This window comes from Elephas maximus, chromosome 12 (genome assembly GCF_024166365.1).
Source record: "Elephas maximus indicus isolate mEleMax1 chromosome 12, mEleMax1 primary haplotype, whole genome shotgun sequence".
Taxonomy (NCBI): Eukaryota; Metazoa; Chordata; class Mammalia; order Proboscidea; family Elephantidae; genus Elephas; species Elephas maximus.
Window position 1 is genome coordinate 69,973,201 of NC_064830.1, and position 21,730 is coordinate 69,994,930.

The following is a 21,730-nucleotide window of genomic DNA, read 5'->3' on the forward strand; positions in this document are numbered from 1 at the left end:
ATCTTTCAAGCTATAACACATGGATTAAAAACACGCACACACCCACACACCCACCCCCATTGCGTCGAGTTGATTCCAACTCATAGTGACCCAACAGAGCAGAGTAGACCAGCCCCACAGGGTTTCCGAGGAACAACTGGTGGATTTGAACTGCCGACCTTATGGTTAGCAGCTGAGCTCTTACCCACTGCACCACTTAATATTAAAATGGGAATACAGGCAGTCTCCAACGTATAACAGGGTTCTGTTCCAATGACTACTCAGTTGTCAGTTCTGACGTAAGTTACCTCTCTTTGTCTTTGGGAGTTGGAAACATTACATCTGAGAATCATAACAGCAAATTACGTGCTGCAACACTATATATAGTACACATTACTAATGGTAAGAAGTCCAAAAAAAAAAGACTGCCATTAAGTGCAGTTTGTTGTATCGTGAATACGTCCTAAGTTGGGACTACCCGTACGCCCAAAATTGATCTACAGATTCAGTGCAATTCCTATCAAAATCCCAGCTGCTTTTTTTTGTAGAAATTGACATGGTGATCCTAAAATTTGTATGTAAATTCAAGGGACCCAGAATAGCCAAAACAATCTTGAAAAAGAACAAAGCTGGAGGACTCATACTTCCTGATTTCAAAACTTAATACAAAGACTGTGTGGTACTGGCTTAACAGACAATACAGATCAATGGAATAGAATCAAGAATCTGAAATAAACTGTGATGTTTATGGTCATCTGATTTTCAACAAAGATGCAGAAGGACAATTCAACAAGGGAAGAATAGTGTTTTCAACAAATGCTGCCCAAATAACTGGACATCCATATGCAAAAAAAAAAAAAAGGAACCTAGACGTAGACTTTACACCTTACCAAAAAATTAACTGAAAAGCGATCAAAGACCTAAATCTAAAACACTTAGAAGAAGAGAAAATGTCCATAACCTTGGATTGGGCAATGTTTTCACAGACATGACACTAAAAGCACAAGCAACAAAAGAAAAAATCATTTGGACTTCATCAAAATTAAAACTTTTGTGCTTCAAAGGACACCATTAAGAAAATGAAAAGACAAGTCATAGAATGGGAAGAGATATTTGTAAATCATGCATCTGATTAGGGACTTGTATTCAGAATGTATGAAGAACTCTTATAACTCAGTAATCAAAAGACAATTAACCCAACTAAAAAATGGGCAAAGGTCCTGGTATTTTTAAAGCCAAGATTACAGTCAGTATTTTCTTGAATTACTCATTAAGACATACTTTTTTTTTTTTTTTAACTCAAAGGAGGAAAAGTTTACTTACCTATACCAAGGACAGAAATCTGATTGCTCTTTAAGATTTGCTCCAGTCAGTCCTGAGCAAGGCATAAAGTGAATGTCCTTTTTGGGATTGAAGCCAACTTTCTTCAAAAATGGCACTAGTTTCTCTTTACATTCTTCATATCTATGAATATTTACAAATAATTCAATTACAATGCAAAGCAATTAAATTCAAGGTTTAGAAAATCCCTAGAGGAAATAGGCATACCATAACAAAACTATCCTTTATTCCACTAACCTATCTGTATATTTAAAAAAACAAACAGTAAACTATCTAAGCTTACCTCTCATTGCTCCAATTTACTGTTGGATCATCCATTTTATTAATAAGTACAATTAAGTGCTTTACACCTGCTGTCTTTGCCAACATTGCATGTTCTCTTGTCTGTCCTCCTTTTTCAAATCCAGTTTCAAACTCTCCTTTCCTGGCAGAGATTACCTATTGTAAGAAATCAAACAGTTTATTCTTAAACATTCAGGTGTAACTCTCTAGCAGTAAAATATCATTCCTTTTAGTTGCATCAGAAGCTTTTTACAAGAAAATACGAAGTTATAACACATGCTTTTGAACATCAGAAACCAAACAATATCTAAATGGTTTAACATTTTCGCAAACGTTTCTTCCAATTCCCTAACTTCCAAAATCTAGCATGCCTATATATTTTATAATTCAAAGACTAAGGAGATCTACTGCCAGTGTATTGTCAAAATTACAAAATAAGTGAAGGCCTAAAGAAACAGTTTCTTACTATCTTTGTACCCATAGGACCTAATGCTGGGCTTGGCATTTAACAGACACTAAATTCTGACACGGCAATGGATAATAATAGGTTAGAATGCAATGAGAGAGAAAAGTTGAAATATACTTTCGTAAGTAAATCAAATTATAAAGATTTCTTGAGTAGATTAGTGAAAGAAAAGTACATACTTTGACTATGAACATTATAGCTCATGCAACCTGAATTCCAGCTTTTAGCAGGTAAATTCAAATATTTGAAATTCAAGTGCGACTTCTAACAAATATACAGATGGAATAAAAACGTTTTTCTTACCAGTACAGCCAAATCAGCTTGAGAAGCACCACCAATCATATTTGGGACAAAACTCTTGTGGCCAGGGGCATCTAGAATTGTGAAATGCTTCTTTTCTGTTTCAAAATAGGCACGACCCACTTCTACTGTTTTACCCTTGTCTCGTTCTTCCTGATTTGTGTCTAAGGCCCAAGACAAGTACCTGAAAGAATTTAAAGGTAAGAACAATACTGCTAAAACATGAGTTCTACAGATACTCTTCTACAATGAAAGGTATAAATGATGACACCCAACTTTCCATCTAAATTATGAACTGGATAGAAATAAAAATTGAGAATAAAACTGTATTATTATGATTCAAATACTTGGAACTTTACACACACAGTTAATTCTATAAGCAAATATTATTTATGAAAACAAGCTGATAAGGTACACAGAACGACAGAACCAATGCCAATATCACTGAGTTCAGTAATGAGTTTTTATTTTTGTAATCATCTCACAGAGCGTGTAACACAAATAATGGTTGTCCAGGGATATTTTTCAAAGTGCATGAAATTAAAAGTGAAGGCTGCTAACCTGTTATTTGGGAGCAATGGTTACCTGCTAAAAATTATTTCAATATTACCCAGATAAAAATTATTCATTTTAAATTCATACCATCTATAATGGTAAGCATTTATTTAGATTACTTCATCATCTGTATTTCATAGTCTGTAATCCATTTTTTTCTATAACAATGATTAGAATTTTCCCCTTAATACAGAAGAACACAAAAAAACAAGAAAGGCTTGCTAAGTTTTACAAAATAAAAGTAATAAATAGATAAGGTTAGCAAGTAGAAAAAAGTTGACCCTTTCTCTCACCAATATTTTTAATATTTTTATTTCCCATTCTTTTTTCTTTCCAGTGTTTATTTACATAATTAATGATCATAATCATACTACTTTTTTCCCCCAACACCAGTGTTCTAGCCCTGGTTATCATAAATTCTATAAATGTAATTTTTAGTGGTTATAAAATGGCCCAATTAAATGGAAGTTTTATAATTTTATTCAACAAGTCTATTACTGGAAATTTGGATTATTTCCAATTTTTCTCTAAGGTATGAAGTAATTAGGGATTAATCTACTCTGTATTATAAATGAGGGGGAAAACTTTACCTTTTTTATAACACTATTTTAGATCTCAAGAACTTATATTTTAATAGACTACAAAAGCATTAAGGAGGCAGGGTTTATTGAAAGTAAATTTATACTGTCATAAAAGTTTACTATACCAAGTTTCTCTGTTTTTTTCTTTAGCTTCTCTTTCATATTTCTCAAGTGTTCTTTTGTCAACCATTCCAGTCAAATACCTGAAAAAGTTAATAAAAAAAAAAAAAAAGGTAAACACAAATTGCTCAGTGAAGTCAGGAAAACTTTAAAGCTTTCAAGGGGAATTTCGACTCAAGAAAACAGCAATTTTAAAAAGTAAATGTACCAGTGATGGATGCTAAAATCATGGATGAAAGTCTCAGGGGAAAATAGATATGTGCACAGTCTCAAAATGTCTCCCCCAAGATAAAGAGAAAAAATAGTAACTTTACAGTGGAGAAACCTGACAGATAACATCTGAAACAAGTTGTTGTTATGTGCCATTGAGTCAATTCTGATTCACAGCAACCCTGTGAGAGTAGTACTGCCCCACAGGGTTTCCCAGTCTGTAATTTTTACAGGATCAGTTCTCCAGGTCTTTTCTCCCATGGAGCTGCTGGTGGGTTCAAACTGTCGACCTCTCCATTAGCAGCTGAGTGCTTAATCATTGTGCCACCCTAACCAAGTAATCATGATTAATATCACCAGTAATAAGTAGATCATATTGAATACTGACATCATGTACCCGGACAGGATGCACTGAGAAGGGCACAACATCCCTTCTGTGGTATTCTTGCCCAAAATGCATAATCTCAATCTAATTGTGAGAAAACAACTCAATTCCAATTTGAAGGACATTCTCCAAAAAACTGAACAGTACTTTCAAATTATCAAGGTCATGAAAGACATAGAAAGATTGAAAAAAGCCACAGATGAGAGGAAACTGAAGACAAACCAACTAACTGCAGTGTAGAGTTCTGGAACAGAAAAAGGGCATTAGTAGGAAAACTCAAGTTCAAATACCATTTGTAGCTTAGTCAACGGTATCGTACTAACATTGATTTCCTAGTTTCAAAGACTGTACTATGGCTATGAAACATGTTAACATTAGAGCAAGCTGAATGAAGGGTACATAGAAACTGTACTATTTTTAAAACCTTTTTCTAAGTCTACAATTACTTGAGAATAAAAAAAAATTTTTTTTTTAAATAAATGAAAAGGCTACATATAAAAGGGGGTGGGGGGAGCAACAGTATTTTCCAGGCAATGAGGCTTTACTATTATATTTCATATTTAATATTTTAAAATATTACTTATCAAAGTGAGCTTTAATTTTAAAATAATTTCTTAGCAATGCCTAACTGCTTCCCTTAACTTAATCCAAACAAAGCCTTCCTGCTCCTAGCTTTGATCTTTATGTGGTCTCTGTGTAGTCTTCTGTACAGCAGTGCTCCTAACCATCTGAGTATAGAACCGCCGTGAAACGCCAATGAAAGTTACAGCCCTATCAGCAAAAATATACATTCTCATTAAACACACTATCAAGTGGGTCCCACACTTCCATCTGTGGCTAAGGATCCCTGTTTAAGAACCTGGTTGAGGGTCACTGTTATACAAATTTTCAGAAGTGAGTAATGGGCAAGATTACCAATTGAGATTATTTAAGTAGGCAAGACAGTGATGATTAGCCCTCTCAGTCCTCTGATGACAAAGTTTAAAGAAATGGGTCTAATTTAGAGGGGGGATTAAAATTCAGGGCCTTTTTTAAAGATTTCTTGATACTAAAGTATATTAATAAAAACTAATCATGATATTTTCACAGCTAGATAGCTTCTGTAACATGATAAAAATTTGTCTTAGCATGTTAGCCATGTTAGCCAGACTGTCTTTGTTTAAATCCATATAAATTGAAGGAACTGATAAATGGGGGTAAAAAAAATCCCCACCCATCAGATTCACGAGATGGTTTTCATTATTTCCAAGTAAATTATATTCAAAGCAGACTAGGATTTCCTGTAACCTACGTTCTGCATTATATTATTATTTAATCTAAAAGACAGCTTTCAGAAACAATGTGCCATGAGAGTCAGACAGCGAAAGCAAAAGAATTTTTGGAATCCCTAAAATCCATTAGAAAATACTAAGAAATAATCACATTGCAAAAATTACTTCTTAAGGTCAGCCTTCCCTAAACGGAATGCCATTTTATTGTTAATTTTCTTAACTCCTTTCTGTGAATGTTTACAGTAACTGAACTCCACTGAATATTTAATTCCCTACCATTTTATTATTTAACAAAAGATACTTACATTATTTGTCCTCCAATGGTTGACTTGCCAGCATCTGAAGGAACAATATGCAAACCACACATTAAAAACAAACAAGCACACAAAAACTGACCCTACTACATATGTTAACACACAACTAAAGGTACCTTTTAGCATATAATTAAATCTTGCAAAACCAATTGAACTATAGGGAGTTTGGGCATAAGCCCTAGTTAGTTACCTTGTCCGTTGGAAATTGAGGCTACTAAGACCTCAATAATTCATTCAGTAATGATTTAGAAATACTTCACAGATAAAGAAAAATAATTTTCAGATAGACTGCTCCTTGAGCTTCAGCTATCAGCAGAGCAGCAACAGAATATGAATCCCCCAAGGGGAGGTTTGGAGAACAAAAGTAGCTAAAGAGCTGTGAACGACATCTAGATAGTCTTCCTTTCACTTTTAACAAAAAGGATAGGTATTCTTTTATAAACTTCAAAGACGTTCTTGCTACTAAAAAGGTAGCATGATGTATCATATGCAGTGGGAAGGCAGAGAAAAAAGGAAAAAAAAAAATCATGTAATTCTATATTCTCAAAATTTTAAGGAAACGTCAGATGGTAAAGAATACCTGAATAAACAGGTTCTTCTTCCCTAAACCAGCAAACCTGACAAGCATCCAGAAGTTACTTCAAATGATTAATTTCTTACTTTACACAAATTTAAGCTACCTAATAAGGTTAATCCCTTAAAGTTAACAGAAGTTCACACAGAAAAATAGGCATATTTTCTAGGGTATTAATTAACAGATATCAGAATACGCTAACTATCATCAGTGGTCTATAAACTATTATACATTATGTACAAATATACTGAAGCTTATTTCCTACCAGCTTCCATGCCATTACAAAATTGTTCACATGCCCAACCTTCAAGAACAAAAGTATTGGCTAGCTTTTGCCAGTTGAAAAATCTATCAGGTTAAAAAAAATCGAGGCATTTTATACCTGACGGGAACCACAGACAGAATCTGTATTGTTCTTACTGAAACACAGCACTGTTAACATTAAAATTAAATTAAAAAAAAAAAAAAGGCCTTTTAGATTCGGTTTGGTTTCACTGAACACCCCCAAGTAGCTAAATAAGATATCTATGTTTTATGTATCCAAAAACTTCTATCATTTCTTACAATTGCTGAGTACAACTTACCTACATGCCCAATGAATACTACATTTACATGTTCTTTTTTAGGAGCACCTGGCGGTGCAACCACAGATTTCGGTTTTGGTATTTCCTCTTCCTCCTCCATCATTTCTTGGGCGTTCTCCTCTGGGGGCCTTCCATCTCCCAAGGAACCGCCCCCTGGCTCTGCTTCGCTTATTTCTTCTTTGTGCTCCCATGATTCTTCTGGAGACATTTCTGTTTCTCCATTTTCTACTGAAATGAGACATTTTAACTCAGTATTCTAGAAAAGACTTACAGCCTATACTTTAAAATACAGATGCTTCTAAACAACAAATGAAACTCTGCATATTCAGCTCATTTCCTAATGATTAGTGACATGTAAGCAGGAAAATCTCTTTCCCAACAGAATTGGATAACAGCTTTCAAGCTGGCTTCACTGCTGACATCAGAGAGCTCTCATCTCAGAGACTATGGGAGACTGCTATTTTAACAAAGCTTCGTTTTCACAAGGACAAACAAAATGTAAACAAGAGATCTAACATTCCTAACAGCCCAGTTATTCCAGTGTCGAGGTGTCCTGGAAGTGGAAGAAATGGACAGTTTAAAATCAGCATAGGGAAAAGTGTGAAAGGATTTAGCAGACAGACTTTTTCCCTTTTCAAGAAATGTCACTTTGGCATCAACTTTAATAATCACCTTGGGAATGTGAAAACCTGAAGTTACAAAAAGGGAAGGAACTTCACAAAGGATATGGAACAATACTACTATTTACGTTGACTTTTGCAGTCCTCCACTCAATTCTATTACCTTTGCAGTCACTAAATTGATCACAGCAGTGTTTATACCTAATTCACTGTTTTCTAAATCTTGATAGCAAAGACTCTCTGAGTCTTAAATGTAGGCATTATAATAACCATAACACTTACATTTGCACTTTAAATCTTGAAAGGGTTTCATATTACTGTATTAATATGGTCAGAAATTTTCTTACCAACAGGTTCTGAAAGTTCCATGCTAACAGCTGAATTTGAACCTAGACAAGAAATTGAGATATAATGTATATTTACAAAACAGTACCTAGCTTTATACACCACAGACAACGTTCTCTCAATTAGATTTTTTAAAGAGTCACATCACAGAAAATTACCTTCACATAACAATGGCTGTTCCTCCTGAGAAGGTTCCACAGGTGCTGTTTAAATAGAAATAAGTTCTACAATTAAAAGTTGAGACCTATACGTCCATTTTATTTATCTTTTAACAGCAAAAAACAGGTGTTAAAATACAAAAAAAACCCTCAATAGTTCAGACCAATGGCAACTAACTACAAGTTTTCAAACTACAAGTCTTTGTTGAATCTACTTTTAAAAATCCACCAATTACAGTCAGTTTTTAAAATACTTTAAATAAATAATTGAAATATATTCATCGAATCATGCTTACTATCTTGATTTGCTTTGTAAATCTTTTCTTCACAGAGCAGCCCAACACAGCTCATATTTATAAGATGCATCTATTTTCCCAGGTGTTCTCTTGGTAACCCTCTAGCCCAAGAAGGCTATGATTAGCCCTTTTTAAGATTCCACAAACATGTTATTATCAAGATCTTTGAATAAATTAAATTTGATATCATGAAATAAACATTTGTCCATGAAATACATATCGGCCCTTACAGCATATGCAGAAAAGGGGATTCCAATGACGCCAGTTTTGTCATTTACTAGAAATTTAAGAATAATCAATGATCCAATTTCCGCAGTCACCACCCTGCAAATCTACTTATGGCAAATCTACTCCTGACAGAAGAAATGTACACTGATATCCACATACGTGTCTGATAAATCTAAACCATGCTCCAATGTGAAAGTGCCCTTGCTTTTAAAAAAATCTCCAAGATGCAAAAAGACAGAGGATTTGGAGTCAAATGAAACATGCAGAACAAGTAATAATGAATTCATAACCAATAAAACTCATCTCTAAAATTACTGCCCACAAAGTATTAACACCTTTAAGAGTCAAGAGAAAATGTTTTTCAAGGAAAATATAAGCCCAAGAGAAAGAAAGGGCCACATAAACCAGAGACTCCATCAGCCTGAGACTGGAAGAACTAGATGGTACCTGGCTACCACCAATGACTGCCCTGACAGGGAACACAACAAGAGAATCCCTGGTGGAGCAGAAGAAAAGTGGGAGGCAGACCCCAAATTCTAGTGAAAAGACCAGACTTAATGGTCTGACTGAGGCTGGAGGGACCCCACAGGTCATGGCCCCAGACGCTGTTAGCCCAAAACTAAAACCATTCCCAAAGCCAACTCTTCAGACAAAGATTAGACTGGACTATAAGACATAAATGATACTAGTGAGGTGTGCGCTTCTTAGCTCAAGTAGACGCACGAGATTACTTGGGCAGCTCCTGTCTGGAGGTGAGATGAGAAGGCAGAGGGGGACAGGAGCTGGTTGAATGGACACAGGAAATACATGGTGGAGAGAGGAGTGTGCTGTCACATTGTAGGGAGGGCAATTAGGGTCATAAAACAATGTGTGTGTATGTTTTTGGATAAGAAACTAACTTGAACTGTAAACTTTCACTTAAAGCACAATAAAAATAAAAAAAAAGAGATAAAGTGTTTTGGGCTCAATTTCTAATAGCATGAAGTGGTAAAGGAAAGTAATTTCTTGTCCTAACAGGTAGAGGGCAACCAAGGTTTTTTCTAGGGGAGAAGTGACACGTTCAGCATGTTCAAGAGAAAGATCATTCTCAAGTAGTATGTAGAGGAACGAGAGTGGGGAAGACACTAAAGGCAAGGAGACCAACACCACTACTCCAAGAAAGCATGCCATTAGGACAAGGGAGCAGGAGAACAGAGAGGAGAGCTCAAGTGCAAAAGATAACAGAGGCCAAATTTGATAGGAGAAAGGAAGAGTAAAACGTTTAAAATGACTCCAACTTATCTGATTAGTAGGATATTAACAGAACCTGGGAAAAAAACAATTTGGGCCAGGTTTAAAAGGGAACAAGAACAACACTTCACACGATATAGAATAACCTTTTTTTCGGAGCCCTGGTGGCACAGTGGTTAAGAGCTCGGCTGCTAACCAAAAGGTCAGCAGTGCAAATCCACCAGCTGCTCACTGGAAACCCTATGGAGCAGTTCTGCTCTGTCCTATAGAGTCGTTATGAGTCGGAATTGACTTGACAGTGGTAGGTTAACCTTTTTTCCTTTTCCTATTTCAAAGAAAGGTTTAAAGGTAAGGTGAAGGGGAAAACGTATTCAATTTTCAGAGAAAGTGAGGCAGTGCTAAGTGAATCAATTCCGTCAATGCGGGAGGCAGCATAGAGTAGTGGTAAAAAAAAAAAAAAAGTGGTAGGTGCCTAGAAATAAATGACTCGGGTTTAAATCCTAGCTTGTCATTTTTTTTTTTAATAATTTTTATTGAGCTCTAAGTGAACGTTTACAAATCAAGTCAGTCTGTCATGTATAAGCTTATATACACCTTACTCCATACTCCCACTTACTCTCCCCCTAATGAGTCAGCCCTTCCCGTCTCTCCTTTCGTAACAATTTTGCTAGTTTCTAACCCTCTCTACCCTCCCATCTCCCCTCCAGACAGGAGATGCCAACACAGTCTCAAGTGTCCACCTGATACAAGTAGCTCACTCTTCATCAACATCTCTCTCCTACCCATTGTCCAGTCCCTTCCATGTCTGATGAGTTGTCTTCGGGAATGGTTCCTGTCCTGGGCCAACAGAAGCTTTGGGGACCATGACCGCCAGGATTCCTCTAGTCTCAGTCAGACCATTAAGTCTGGTCTTTTTATGAGAATTTGGGGTCTGCATCCCACTGATCTCCTGCTCCCTCAGGGGTTCTCTGTTGTGCTCCCTGTCAGGGTAGTCATCGGTTGTGGCCGGGCACCATCTAGTTCTTCTGGTCTCAGGATGATGTAAGTCTCTGGTTCATGTGGCCCTTTCTGTCTCTTGGGGTCATAGTTGTCCTGTGACCTTGGTGTTCTTCATTCTCCTTTGATGCAGGTGGGTTGAGACCAACTGATGCATCTTACCTAGCTTGTCATTTTATAAGTTTCGAAATGCAGCTATTTCATCTGAATTATGGGAATAATAAGACATCCACCTGACAGGGTTGCTAAGAAGATCAAATGAGGAATACACTTGTTTAGTGTCAATTAAGTAACTCTGGACACCTAGCAGATATTCAACAAAGAACAGTCTTCACCCCCTAACACGTACTGAGTATCAACTCAATTCTATCAGCTAACATGTATTGAGTATCTTATTATGGGCCAGACAGGGAAAGAAAGCACAAGTCCATATAGTGTTGGGGGTGGAGGGTAAGAGCAGCAAATTATAACTAATTTTTATTGGGATGTCCCTAGGTGGAACAAACAGTTAAGCACTTGACCACTAGCCAAAAGGTTGGAGGTTCAAACTCACCCAGAAGCTCCTCAGAAGACACAGGCCTGGCAATTGGTTTCAAAATGGTCACAGCCTTGAAAATCCTACAGAGCAGTTCTACTCTGCACATACAGGGTTGCCATGTGTACAATCAACCTGACAGCAACTAACAATTTTTATTAAGCTCTTATGTGCTGATGACTATCTAATTTAACCCCTGCAAGAGTCCTTTAAAATAGGTATTACCATCTAACATACAAATATATCAGAATCAACTGTGGGCTTTCCCAAGTTATACAAATGCCACCTTGCCCTTTCTGATACAGCTCCTGTTGAAAACAACTGTAATAGTATACTAAGTTACGATGTACAATTTGGATGTACCAAGCACTTTAAAGCAGAAAAAGGATTGAAACAACTGGGAATGGTGGGCTTCCCCGTTGTCTTAGTTATCTAGTGCTGCTGTAACAGAAATACCACAAGTGGATGGCTTTAACAAAGAGTTTATTTCCTCACCGTAAAGTAGGCTAAAAGTCTAAATTCAGGGTCAGCTCCAGGGGAAGGCTTTCTCTCTCTGTGGGCCTTCTCATCAATCTTCCCCCAAACTAGGAGCTTCTCCGTGCAGGGACCCCAGGTCCAAAGGACATGCTCTGCTCCCAGCACTGCTTTCTTGGTGGTATGAGGTCCCCCATCTCTGCTCATTTCCCTTTCCTTTTTAATTCTTGAGAGATAAAAGGTGGTGCAGGCCACACCCCAGGGAAACTCCCTTTACATTGGATCAGGGATGTGACCTGGGTAAGCATGTTACAATCCCACCCTAATCCTCTTTAACGTAAAATTACAATCACAAAATGGAGGACACCCACACAATACGGGGAATCATGGCCTAACCAAATTGACACACATTTTTGGGGGACACAATTCAATCTGACACCCATCATTTAATAAGATATCCCTAACTGTAACGCAGCCTTCAAAACCAAACAGTACGTACACCTGACCACCTAGTTCCTTAAACCAACTCTTAGATGTACAAACATACTATATACATAAAGTTATAAGGCACTTCTCAGGACAGTGACGTATGTCATAAGACCATAATGTAGCATAATGAAAACTTGGTCATAGTTTTATTTTTAAAAACGTCCTACATTTATGTTTGTCTTAATATTATAAAGCTTACAGAGCCAGAGGTAGCATCAAGAACCAAAAGCAATGAAATGATTAATATACACATGATGACAATGATATTAACAGGCCCATGATAAGACCATAGTTTCTCCGTGGTGGAAAAAAATCTTTCTGTGAAACATTCAGGCCACTGATCTCATTATAAACCAAATGGCAATGCTGGTGACCTCTGTGAATCGATGTTTTTGAAACAGTAAACCAGGAAAATCACAGGTATAACAAGATGTTTTTTTAAACTGCTCAATATAGTTGAACCCAGTCCTCACACATGCACGAACAACCTTTGCTTGTTCATTCTAGTCAGCTATTATCCATAATGCAAACGACAGCTAGGTTTTACTGGGTACTGACGAGCCTGTGCTTAGAATTTTACTAAGCTCAGGTCATGGTTAGAAAATAGACCACCATTAGGGTTTGATTTTTGCAATTCACAATTCACATATGCTAGTAAAGAGAAGTTGGAAAATCTCTCGAGGAATAAAATTACCGTTTCATGTTTTCCAATGTTATCTCCAGGTTCAGAAGCTCACGCTTATTGAGTATTCAAAAAAGGAACAATTCTAGTAAGTGGGAAAGCCGTCAAGAGTACCAGTGATTACAAGTGCCACACCCAAACTTAAAAGGAGAATCTAGTACTATAGTTTATGGTAAAGGAAGATTACCGAACTAGCTGTGATACTAGGTACACCATCACCAGCTTTAAAACAAGAAGTGAAAAGATTGCACCAGAAGATAATCAGGCAACAGCACTAGCTATGATGATGTGGGTCTTGAAATTATTAATATTTGATCAAAGCGAGAGAAGCCAGACACTGGAAAATTGGATTTTCACATGCAGAAAAATCAAACAGGATCCACTCACACCATACACAAAAAGAAATTCAAAACATACTATACAGCTACAGTAATCAAAAGAGCCTGCTACTGATATAACAATAGACACATAGACCAAGAGAACAGAATTGAGAGTCCAGAAATAAACCTACACACCTGTGGTCAACTGATTTTTGACAAGGGTGCTAAAACTAAGTCCATTCAATGGTGAAAGGAGAGTGTCTTCAATAAATGATGCTGGGAAAACTGGATTTCCACATGCAGAAAAATGAAACAGGATCCATGCCTCACATAAAAACAAACTCAAAATGGGTCAAGGACCTAAACGTGCAAACTAGAACATTAAAATTTTTGTAAGTCAGGCCTGCCTTTCAACGATGGATTATCTAATAACAAAAACACAAACAGCAAAAGACAAAATAAATGGGACCTCATGAAATTTAAAAGCTTTTGTTCATCAAAAGACTTTTACCAAAAAAGTGAAAAGGCAAGCTACCAACTAGGAGAAAATCTTTGGAAACCAAATATTTGACAAAAATCTAATAATATATATATATATAAAACTTTGACAACAACAAAAAGACAACTAACCCAATCATAAAATGGGCAAAGAGCTTGAATAGACATTTCACCAAAGAGGACATTCAAATCGCCACCAAACACATGAAAAGATGCTCAGTGTCATCAGACATCAGACAGATGCAAATCAAAACCATGAGATACCATTTCAGTCCCATTAGGATGGCTAAGATTAAAAAAATAATAATAATAATGAACGTTGGTGAGGATGTGGGGAACCCTTATCCATTGCTGGTGGGAACGCAAAATGGTACAGTCTTGTGGAAAACACTGTTGCGGTTCCTCAAAAAACTAAAAATAGAACTACCATATGACCCAGCAATTCCACTCCTAGGTATATACCCAAAAGACTTGAAAACGGAGACTCAGAGACTTGTACATCAATGTTCATTGCAACTCTATTCACAGTAGTCAAAAGGTGGAAACAACCTAAATGCCCATCAACAGATGAATGGATAAACAAAATGCAGTACATACATACATACAATGGACTACTACTAAGCCAGGAGAAAGAAAGTCCTGATACATGCTACAGTATGGATGGAACTTGAAGACATTATGCTGAGCAAAATAAGCCAATCACAAAAGGACAAATATTGCATGACCTCACTTATAAAAAAGACAAGAAAAAGTAAATGTACAGACACCAAAGTTTATTAGTGGCTACCAGTGGTTGCAGGAAGGGGAAAAAGGGGGGTTAATGGTGATGAAGAAATCACAGTGATTAAAGGTTGCATAGCTGATTACTGTTAATTGCTGTCAATAAGTTGTACACCTGTAAAAAGTTGAACTGGCAAAAGTTGTGTGATATATTTACTACAATGACAAAAAAAAAAAAAAAAGAGAAGCTGCTGAGGCTTCTTATGTACAAGCAAACACCTCATGCATGGTTTCATAGGACATCCCAGTCAACTGGCCTAATATTGTGTTTAGTGCTTCTGTTCTCTCTCCTAGTTCCTTGCATAGTGCCTGGGGTCTTAAAGGCTTCAAAGTGGCCATCTAAGACACAACAATTGGTCTCTATTCACCTGGAGCAACAACGGAAGGAGGAGAATCAGGAATAGGAGGAAGAAATGGAATATGTTATGTGGCTAATTGTCCCCATGAACAACTGCCTCCTTAGACATAAGACTAAAGGAACTGGATGGTGCCCGGCCGACTATCATTAATGAACATTTTGATCTAAGATTCCATAGTAGAATCCTGATGAAAAGGACGAAAATGCAGAACAGAATTTCAAAGTCTCATGGACTCTACCTTCTGGAGCCACGGAGGATGGATGAACCCCTGAAACTACTGCCCTGAGATAATCTTTAAACCTTAAACCAAAAACATCCCCTGAAGTCATCTTAAAATGGAACACCAGTTTAGCTTAACTAGTAAGGAAATTATGTCTTGAGGATTATGCTCTTTAAAGAACTATCTATATGGCATTAAACTGAAAACAGCAGCTGGAAAGATTAGATAGGAACATTAGGGGACAGTGAGTTTGTTAATGAGAGAAAACAACTCAGAAAAAGAGGGTGAGAATGGCTGCACAACTCAAAGAATGTAATCCTTGTCACTAAATTGTACATGTAGAAACTGTTAAACTGGTGTATGTTTTACTGTGTATATTCTCAACAACTAAATAAATTTTGGGAAAAAAAGACCCAGACACAAAAGGTCACATATTGTATGATTCCAACTTGTAAGATATATCCAAACCCGTTGCTGTAGAGTCGATTCCAACTGATCGCAACCCTATAGGACAGAGTATAAATGCCCCATAGGGTTTCCAAGGAGCTCCTGGTGGATTCGAACTGCCGACCTTTTGGTTAGCAGCCGTAGGCCTTAACCATTGTGCCACCAGATATATCCAGAATAGGTAAATCCATAGAGACAGAAAGTAGACTGATGGTTGCCAGGGGCTAGGGAAAGGGAAAAATGGGGGAATGACTGCTTAATGGGTATTGGGGTTTCCTTTTTCATGATGAAAATGTTTTGAAACTAGATAGAGGTGGTAGTTGTACAACATTAAGATTGTATCAATTACCATGGAACTGTTCACTTTAAAATGGTTAATTTATGGTATGTGGATTTCACCTCAATTTTTAAAAAATATTTAAAAAAATTTTTTTAAATAAAAAAGAGAGATTTGATCATGGATCAAATCTTAATTTGCCAGCTCATCAATACAAGTCAGTCAAGGCTATACACACAGCAGGTAATGAAGGTTGTGTTTAGATTCAAGTAAGAAGTTTTAAACAAAAATGTTTGGGTAGTTCTTCAAAAATGCTTAATCCATGTATTTCATAAAGCAGCAATCTGAGTTTATACTGGTTTAGATATAAAAATAACTTTTAGTCCCTGTTCACACACTGAACAACAAAAAAAAGTTTAAAATAACCACCCTAGCTAAAAATGTCATTAGTTAAGTGATGTTCATTAAAGAAAAAAACAAAAACTTCAGTGTTTCATAAGTGACTTACATTGCTCAGAAGTGAAAAATACATGTAACATTCTGTCCAATACAAGTTTCTCCAATGACAAAAATGTTCTATATCTGTGCTGTCTAATATCATAGTCACTAACCACATGTAGCTAAGTAAGCACCTAAAATGTAGCTATTATGTCCAAAGAACTGAATTTTTTAATTTTATTTCAGTTTAATTAATTTAAATAGCCACATGTGGCTAGTGGCTACCATACTGGACACACAGTTGTTACTGCCGTTTTTAGGTGCCATCAAGTCGGTTCTGACTCATAGTGACCCTATGCACAACAGAACGAAACACTGCCCAGTCCTGTGCCATCCTTACAATCGTCCCTATGCTTGAGCTCATTGTTGCAGCCACTGTGCCAATCCACCTCGTTAAGGGTCTTCCTCTTTTCTGCTGACCCTGTACTCTGCCAAGCGTGATATCCTTCTCCAGGGACTGATCCCTCCCGACAACGTGTCCAAAGTATGTAAGATGCAGTCTCACCATCCTTGCTTCTGAGGAGCATTCTGGTTGTACTTCTTCCAAGACAGATTTGTTCGTTCTTTTGGCAGTCCATGATATATTCAATATTCTTCACCAACACCACAATTCAAAGGCATCAACTCTTCTTCGGTCTTCCTTATTCATTGTCCAGCTTTCACATGCATACGATGTGATTGAAAATACCATGGCTTGGGTCAGACACACCTTAGTCTTCAAGGTGACATCTTTGCTCTTCAACACTTTGAAGAGGTCCTTTGCAGCAGATTTACCCAATGCAATGTGTCTTTTGATTTGACTGCTCCTTCCATGGCTATTGATTGTGGATCCAAGTGAAATGAAATCCTTGACAACTTCAATCTTTTCTCTGTTTATCATGATGTTGCTCATTGGTCCAGTCGTGAGGATTTTTGTTCTCTTTATTTTTCTTTATGTTGAGGTGTAATCCATACTGAAGGCTGTGGTCTTTGATTTTCATTAGTAAGTGCTTCAAGTCCTCTTCACTTTCAGCAATCCAGGTTGTGTCATATGCACAACGCAGGGTGTTAATGAGCCTTCCTCCAATCCTGATGCCGCGTTCTTCTTCATACAGTCCAGCTTCTCGGATTATTTGTTTGTTATGATCCACACAGTCAAATGCCTTTGCATAGTCAATAAAACACAGGTAAACATCCTTCTGGTATTCTCTGCTTTCAGCCAGGATCCATCTGACATCAGCAATGATATCCCTGGTTCAACGTCCTCTTCTGAAACCGCCAGGATTTCTGGCAGTTCCCTGTCAGTATACTGCTGCAGCCGTTTTTGAATGATCTCCAGCAAAATTTTGCTTGCGTGTGATATTAATGATATTGTTCTATAACTTTCACATTCGGCTGGATCACCTTTCTTGGGAATAGGCATAAATATGGATCTCTTCCAGTCAGTTGGCCAGGAAGCTGTCGTCCATATTTCTTGGCATAGACGAGTGAGCACCTCCAGCGCTGCATCTGCTTGTTGAGACCTCAATTGATATTCCATCAATTTCTGGAGCCTTGTTTTTCGCCAGTGCCTTCAGAGCAGCTTGGACTTCTTCCTTCAGTACCATCGGTTACTGATCATATGCCACCTCTTGAAATGAGTGAATATCGACTAATTCTTTTTGGTATAATGACTCTGTATATTCCATCTTCTTTTGATGCTTCCTGCATCATTTAATATTTTTCCCATGGAATCCTTCACTATTGCAACTCGAGGCTTGAAATTTTTCTTCAGTTCTTTCGGCTTGAGAAACGCCGAGCGTGTTCTTCCCTTTTGGTTTTCCATCTCCAGCTCTTTGCACATGTCATTATAATACTTCACTTTGTCTTCTCGAGAGGCCCTTTGATATCTTCTTTTACTTCATCAATTCTTCCTTTTGCTTTAGCTGCTCGACGCTCAAGAGCAAGTTTCAGAGTCCCCGCTGACATCCATCTTGGTCTTTTCTTTCTTTCCTGTCTTTTCAGTGACCTCTTGCTTTCCTCATGGATGATGTCCTTGATGTCATTCCACAACTCGTCTGGTCTTCGGTCACTAGTGTTCAATGCGTCAAATCTATTCTTCAGATGGTCTCTAAATTCAGGTGGGATATACTAAAGGTCATATTTTGGCTCTCGTGGACTTGCTCTGATTTTCTTCACTTCCAGCTTGAACTTGCATATGAGCAATTGATGGCCTGTTCCACAGTCGGCCCCTGGCCTTGTTCTGACTGATGATATTGAGCTTTTTCATCGTCTCTTTCCACAGATGTAGTCAATTTGATTTCTGTGTGTTTCATCTGGCGAGGTCCACGTGTATAGTCGCCGTTTATGTTGGTGAAAGAAGGTGTTTGCAATGAAGAAGTCGTTGATCTTGCAAAATTCTATCATTCGATCTCCAGCATTGTTTCTAACACCAAGGCCATATTTTCCAACTACTGATCCTTCTTTTTTGTTTCCAGCTTTCGCATTCCAATCGCCAGTAATTATCAATGCATCTCGATTGCATGTTCGATCAATTTCAGACTGTAGCAGCTGAAAAAAATCTTCTATTTCTTCATCTTTGGCCCTAGTGGTTGGTGTGTGAATTTGAATGATAGTTGTATTAAATGGTCTTCCTTGTAGGCGTATGGATATTATCCTATCACTGACAGCGTTGTACTTCAGGATAGATCTTGAAACGTTCTTTTTGACAATGAACGCAATACCATTCCTCTTCGAGTTGTCATTCCCAGCGTAGTAGACTATATGATTGTCCAATTCAAAATGGCCAATACCAGTCCATTTCAGCTCACTAATGCCTAGGATATCGATGTGTATGCATTCCATTTCATTTTTGACGATTTCCAATTTTCCTAGATTCATACTTCGTACATTCCAGGTTCCAATTATTAATGGATGTTTGCAGCTGTTTCTTCTCATTTTGAGTCATGCCACATCAGCAAATGAAGGTCCCGAAAGCTTTACTCCATCCACGTCATTAAGGTCGACTCTACTTTGAGGAGGCAGCTCTACCCCAGTCATCTTTCGAGTGCCTTCCAACCTGGGGGGCTCATCTTCCAGCACTATATCAAACAATGTTCTGCTGCTATTTATAAGGTTTTCACTGGCTAATGCTTTTCAGAAGTAGACTGCCGAGTCCTTCTTCCTAGTCTGTCTTAGTCTGGAAGCTCAGCTGAAACCTGTCCTCCGTGGGTGACCCTGCTGGTATCTGAATACCGGTGGCACAGCTTCCAGCATCACAGCAACACACAAACCCCCACAGTACGACAAACTGACAGACATGTGTAGCCTCCCTTTATTGGTTCTCCTTAACAGTAGTACTAACCTCCCTTACCTGATTTTCCACTTCTATCTGACTATATATCTACCCTACCATCCTCTCTGAACTCAAGGATTTGACTCTTTCAATAATAGGTGTCCAAATACATGCCTTAGTTTTCATTCCCTAGGAGATTACAGACTCCCAGAATTACTGCGGTTTTCTGGAATATGGCGATTTTTTTCTCTACTCTGTGTTGCCTCCACAGCTTAGCACAGTGTGTTGTACTGAGTAAATGCACCATTGACTTTTACTGAATTAACTTTAGCATTTAGTTTTTATTTTCATACGTTACTAGTTCCTTGTAGTCTTATCACTTCACTTTTTTCTCCATCCCTAACTTCTATCTGGAGACCTAGCAGTGCAGTGGTTATGAGCTACAGCTACTAACCAAAAGGTTGTCAGTTCGAATCCACCAGCCACTCCTTGGAAACCCTATGGGGGCAGCTCTACTCTGTCCTATAGGGTCGCTAATGGTCAGAACCGACTTGATGGCAATCGGTTTCATTTTGGTTTGGCAAGTTCTATCTTGAGCCCTGGTGTTGCAGTGGTTAAAAGCTCAGCTGCTAACCAAAGGTCAGCGGTGCAAGGCCACCAGCTACTCGTTGGAAATCCTATGGGGCAGTTCTACTCTGTCCTATAGGGTCGCTATGAGTCAGAATTGACTCAATAGCAGCGGATTTGGGTTTTTTTTTTTTTTAACTTCTATCTATACATCCACTCCATTTCCATCAAGGCCCAATAGAGTTAAAACAATTTTGTATGTGCCAACTTTCTAAAAAGGGTTAGGGAAACACTGTATTCAAGAGACGTTAAAAATATAGCTTGAGAAAGGAACGAAAATTTTCTAACACTCAGGTGACCATACAGTCTCACCAAAATTGCATGCTGAGCCATTTTTCTCCCATAGACAAATACTGGAAAACAGTAAAAGCAGATATCAGATAAAGAAGCCTGCGGAACACATAGAAAAATCAATGGTTTTAGCCTTAATTGCTTAACACATTAAAAATAAGAAAGCACAATGTTACAGTGGCAAACAGCTGTTTAAGGTATTTTGTGTCATCATTTTCTAAGAGTGACTTATGACAATGGCTTATTTCAATGAGATAGAAAATGGAGACAATACTGTAGTCCAAACTCATGGGTCCAGTTTCTGAAAAAGGTGTTTCAATCAAAAAGATCTTTTAATACCAAATCACAAGCAAAGGAGTAGCGTACTTACTACTAGAAAAATAAGCTTTGAAACTGGATTAGATTCTAAGCCTAACACATGCATTTGTTAATGGATGTGCCCTTAGTAAGTTATTTAACCTTTCTGAACCTTGATTTTCTCACCTGTAAAATGAATTAACAGTACCTTTACCTTGAGCCATTAAATGGTAAGATGTGCCAATTACTCAGTAAATTTATTATTACTATAAGTATTTCAGAACCCATAAAAAAAAAAAAAAAAAAACTTTAATGAAACATAAGAAAGGCAAATTCCAGGGCCACTCTCAGAAAATTCACGTCGGTTGTGGCACTCATTGTAGTTCCCTTATTTCCATTATTAAACAGCATGGTGTGGCAGAAAGAGCACTAAACTAGCAGTTGACAAATGTGGATTCTAGACTCAACTGTATCATTAACTCTGCAAGTAACCTTAAGCATTCACTTAGGATCTCTAGGCTTCAGTTTCTTAATCCAAAAATGAGGAGATTGTATTACCGCTAGGGTCATTTCCAGCCTTCATGTTCTAAGAACCTATTTATTCAATCACGTACCAACCTAATTGAACTATCTGTAAAGTAACAACATTCCACTTAATTTTTCAAACAACTCTGAGACAGTCTTAGTTATGATTTATATCCCATCTACTTTAAAAACAATTAGAGATAAATTTAAAATACACAAACCAAAACCATTTCAGACAGCCCCAATAAGGTACAAAAATAACAGAAAACATCTTTCTGCTACCAAAATCGACCACCCAAAGGGTAACAGATTCAGGTGACTTA

At 37.5% G+C, this 21,730-nt stretch overlaps 2 protein-coding genes across 3 annotated transcripts in view; one reads left to right on the top strand and one right to left on the bottom strand.

The window, feature by feature from the left end:
• SNX29 (sorting nexin 29) overlaps positions 1 to 21,730 on the top strand; it is a 768,639-nt gene that overhangs the window by 22,404 nt on the left and 724,505 nt on the right. The gene's annotated exons all lie outside the window — the stretch shown is intronic.
• GSPT1 (G1 to S phase transition 1) overlaps positions 1 to 21,730 on the bottom strand; it is a 44,701-nt gene that overhangs the window by 15,763 nt on the left and 7,208 nt on the right. The window contains exons 2-9 of one of the 2 annotated variants that reach the window (XM_049902698.1): positions 8,086 to 8,130; positions 7,930 to 7,971; positions 6,963 to 7,187; positions 5,796 to 5,829; positions 3,630 to 3,707; positions 2,372 to 2,552; positions 1,604 to 1,758; positions 1,303 to 1,443 (exon numbers count right to left, since the gene is read on the bottom strand). In XM_049902698.1, coding sequence (XP_049758655.1) covers positions 1,303 to 1,443; positions 1,604 to 1,758; positions 2,372 to 2,552; positions 3,630 to 3,707; positions 5,796 to 5,829; positions 6,963 to 7,187; positions 7,930 to 7,971; positions 8,086 to 8,130 — 901 coding nt within the window. Of the gene's footprint in view, positions 1 to 1,302; positions 1,444 to 1,603; positions 1,759 to 2,371; positions 2,553 to 3,629; positions 3,708 to 5,795; positions 5,830 to 6,962; positions 7,191 to 7,929; positions 7,972 to 8,085; positions 8,131 to 21,730 lie in introns of both variants that reach the window. The other variant, XM_049902697.1, reaches the window with a different exon arrangement.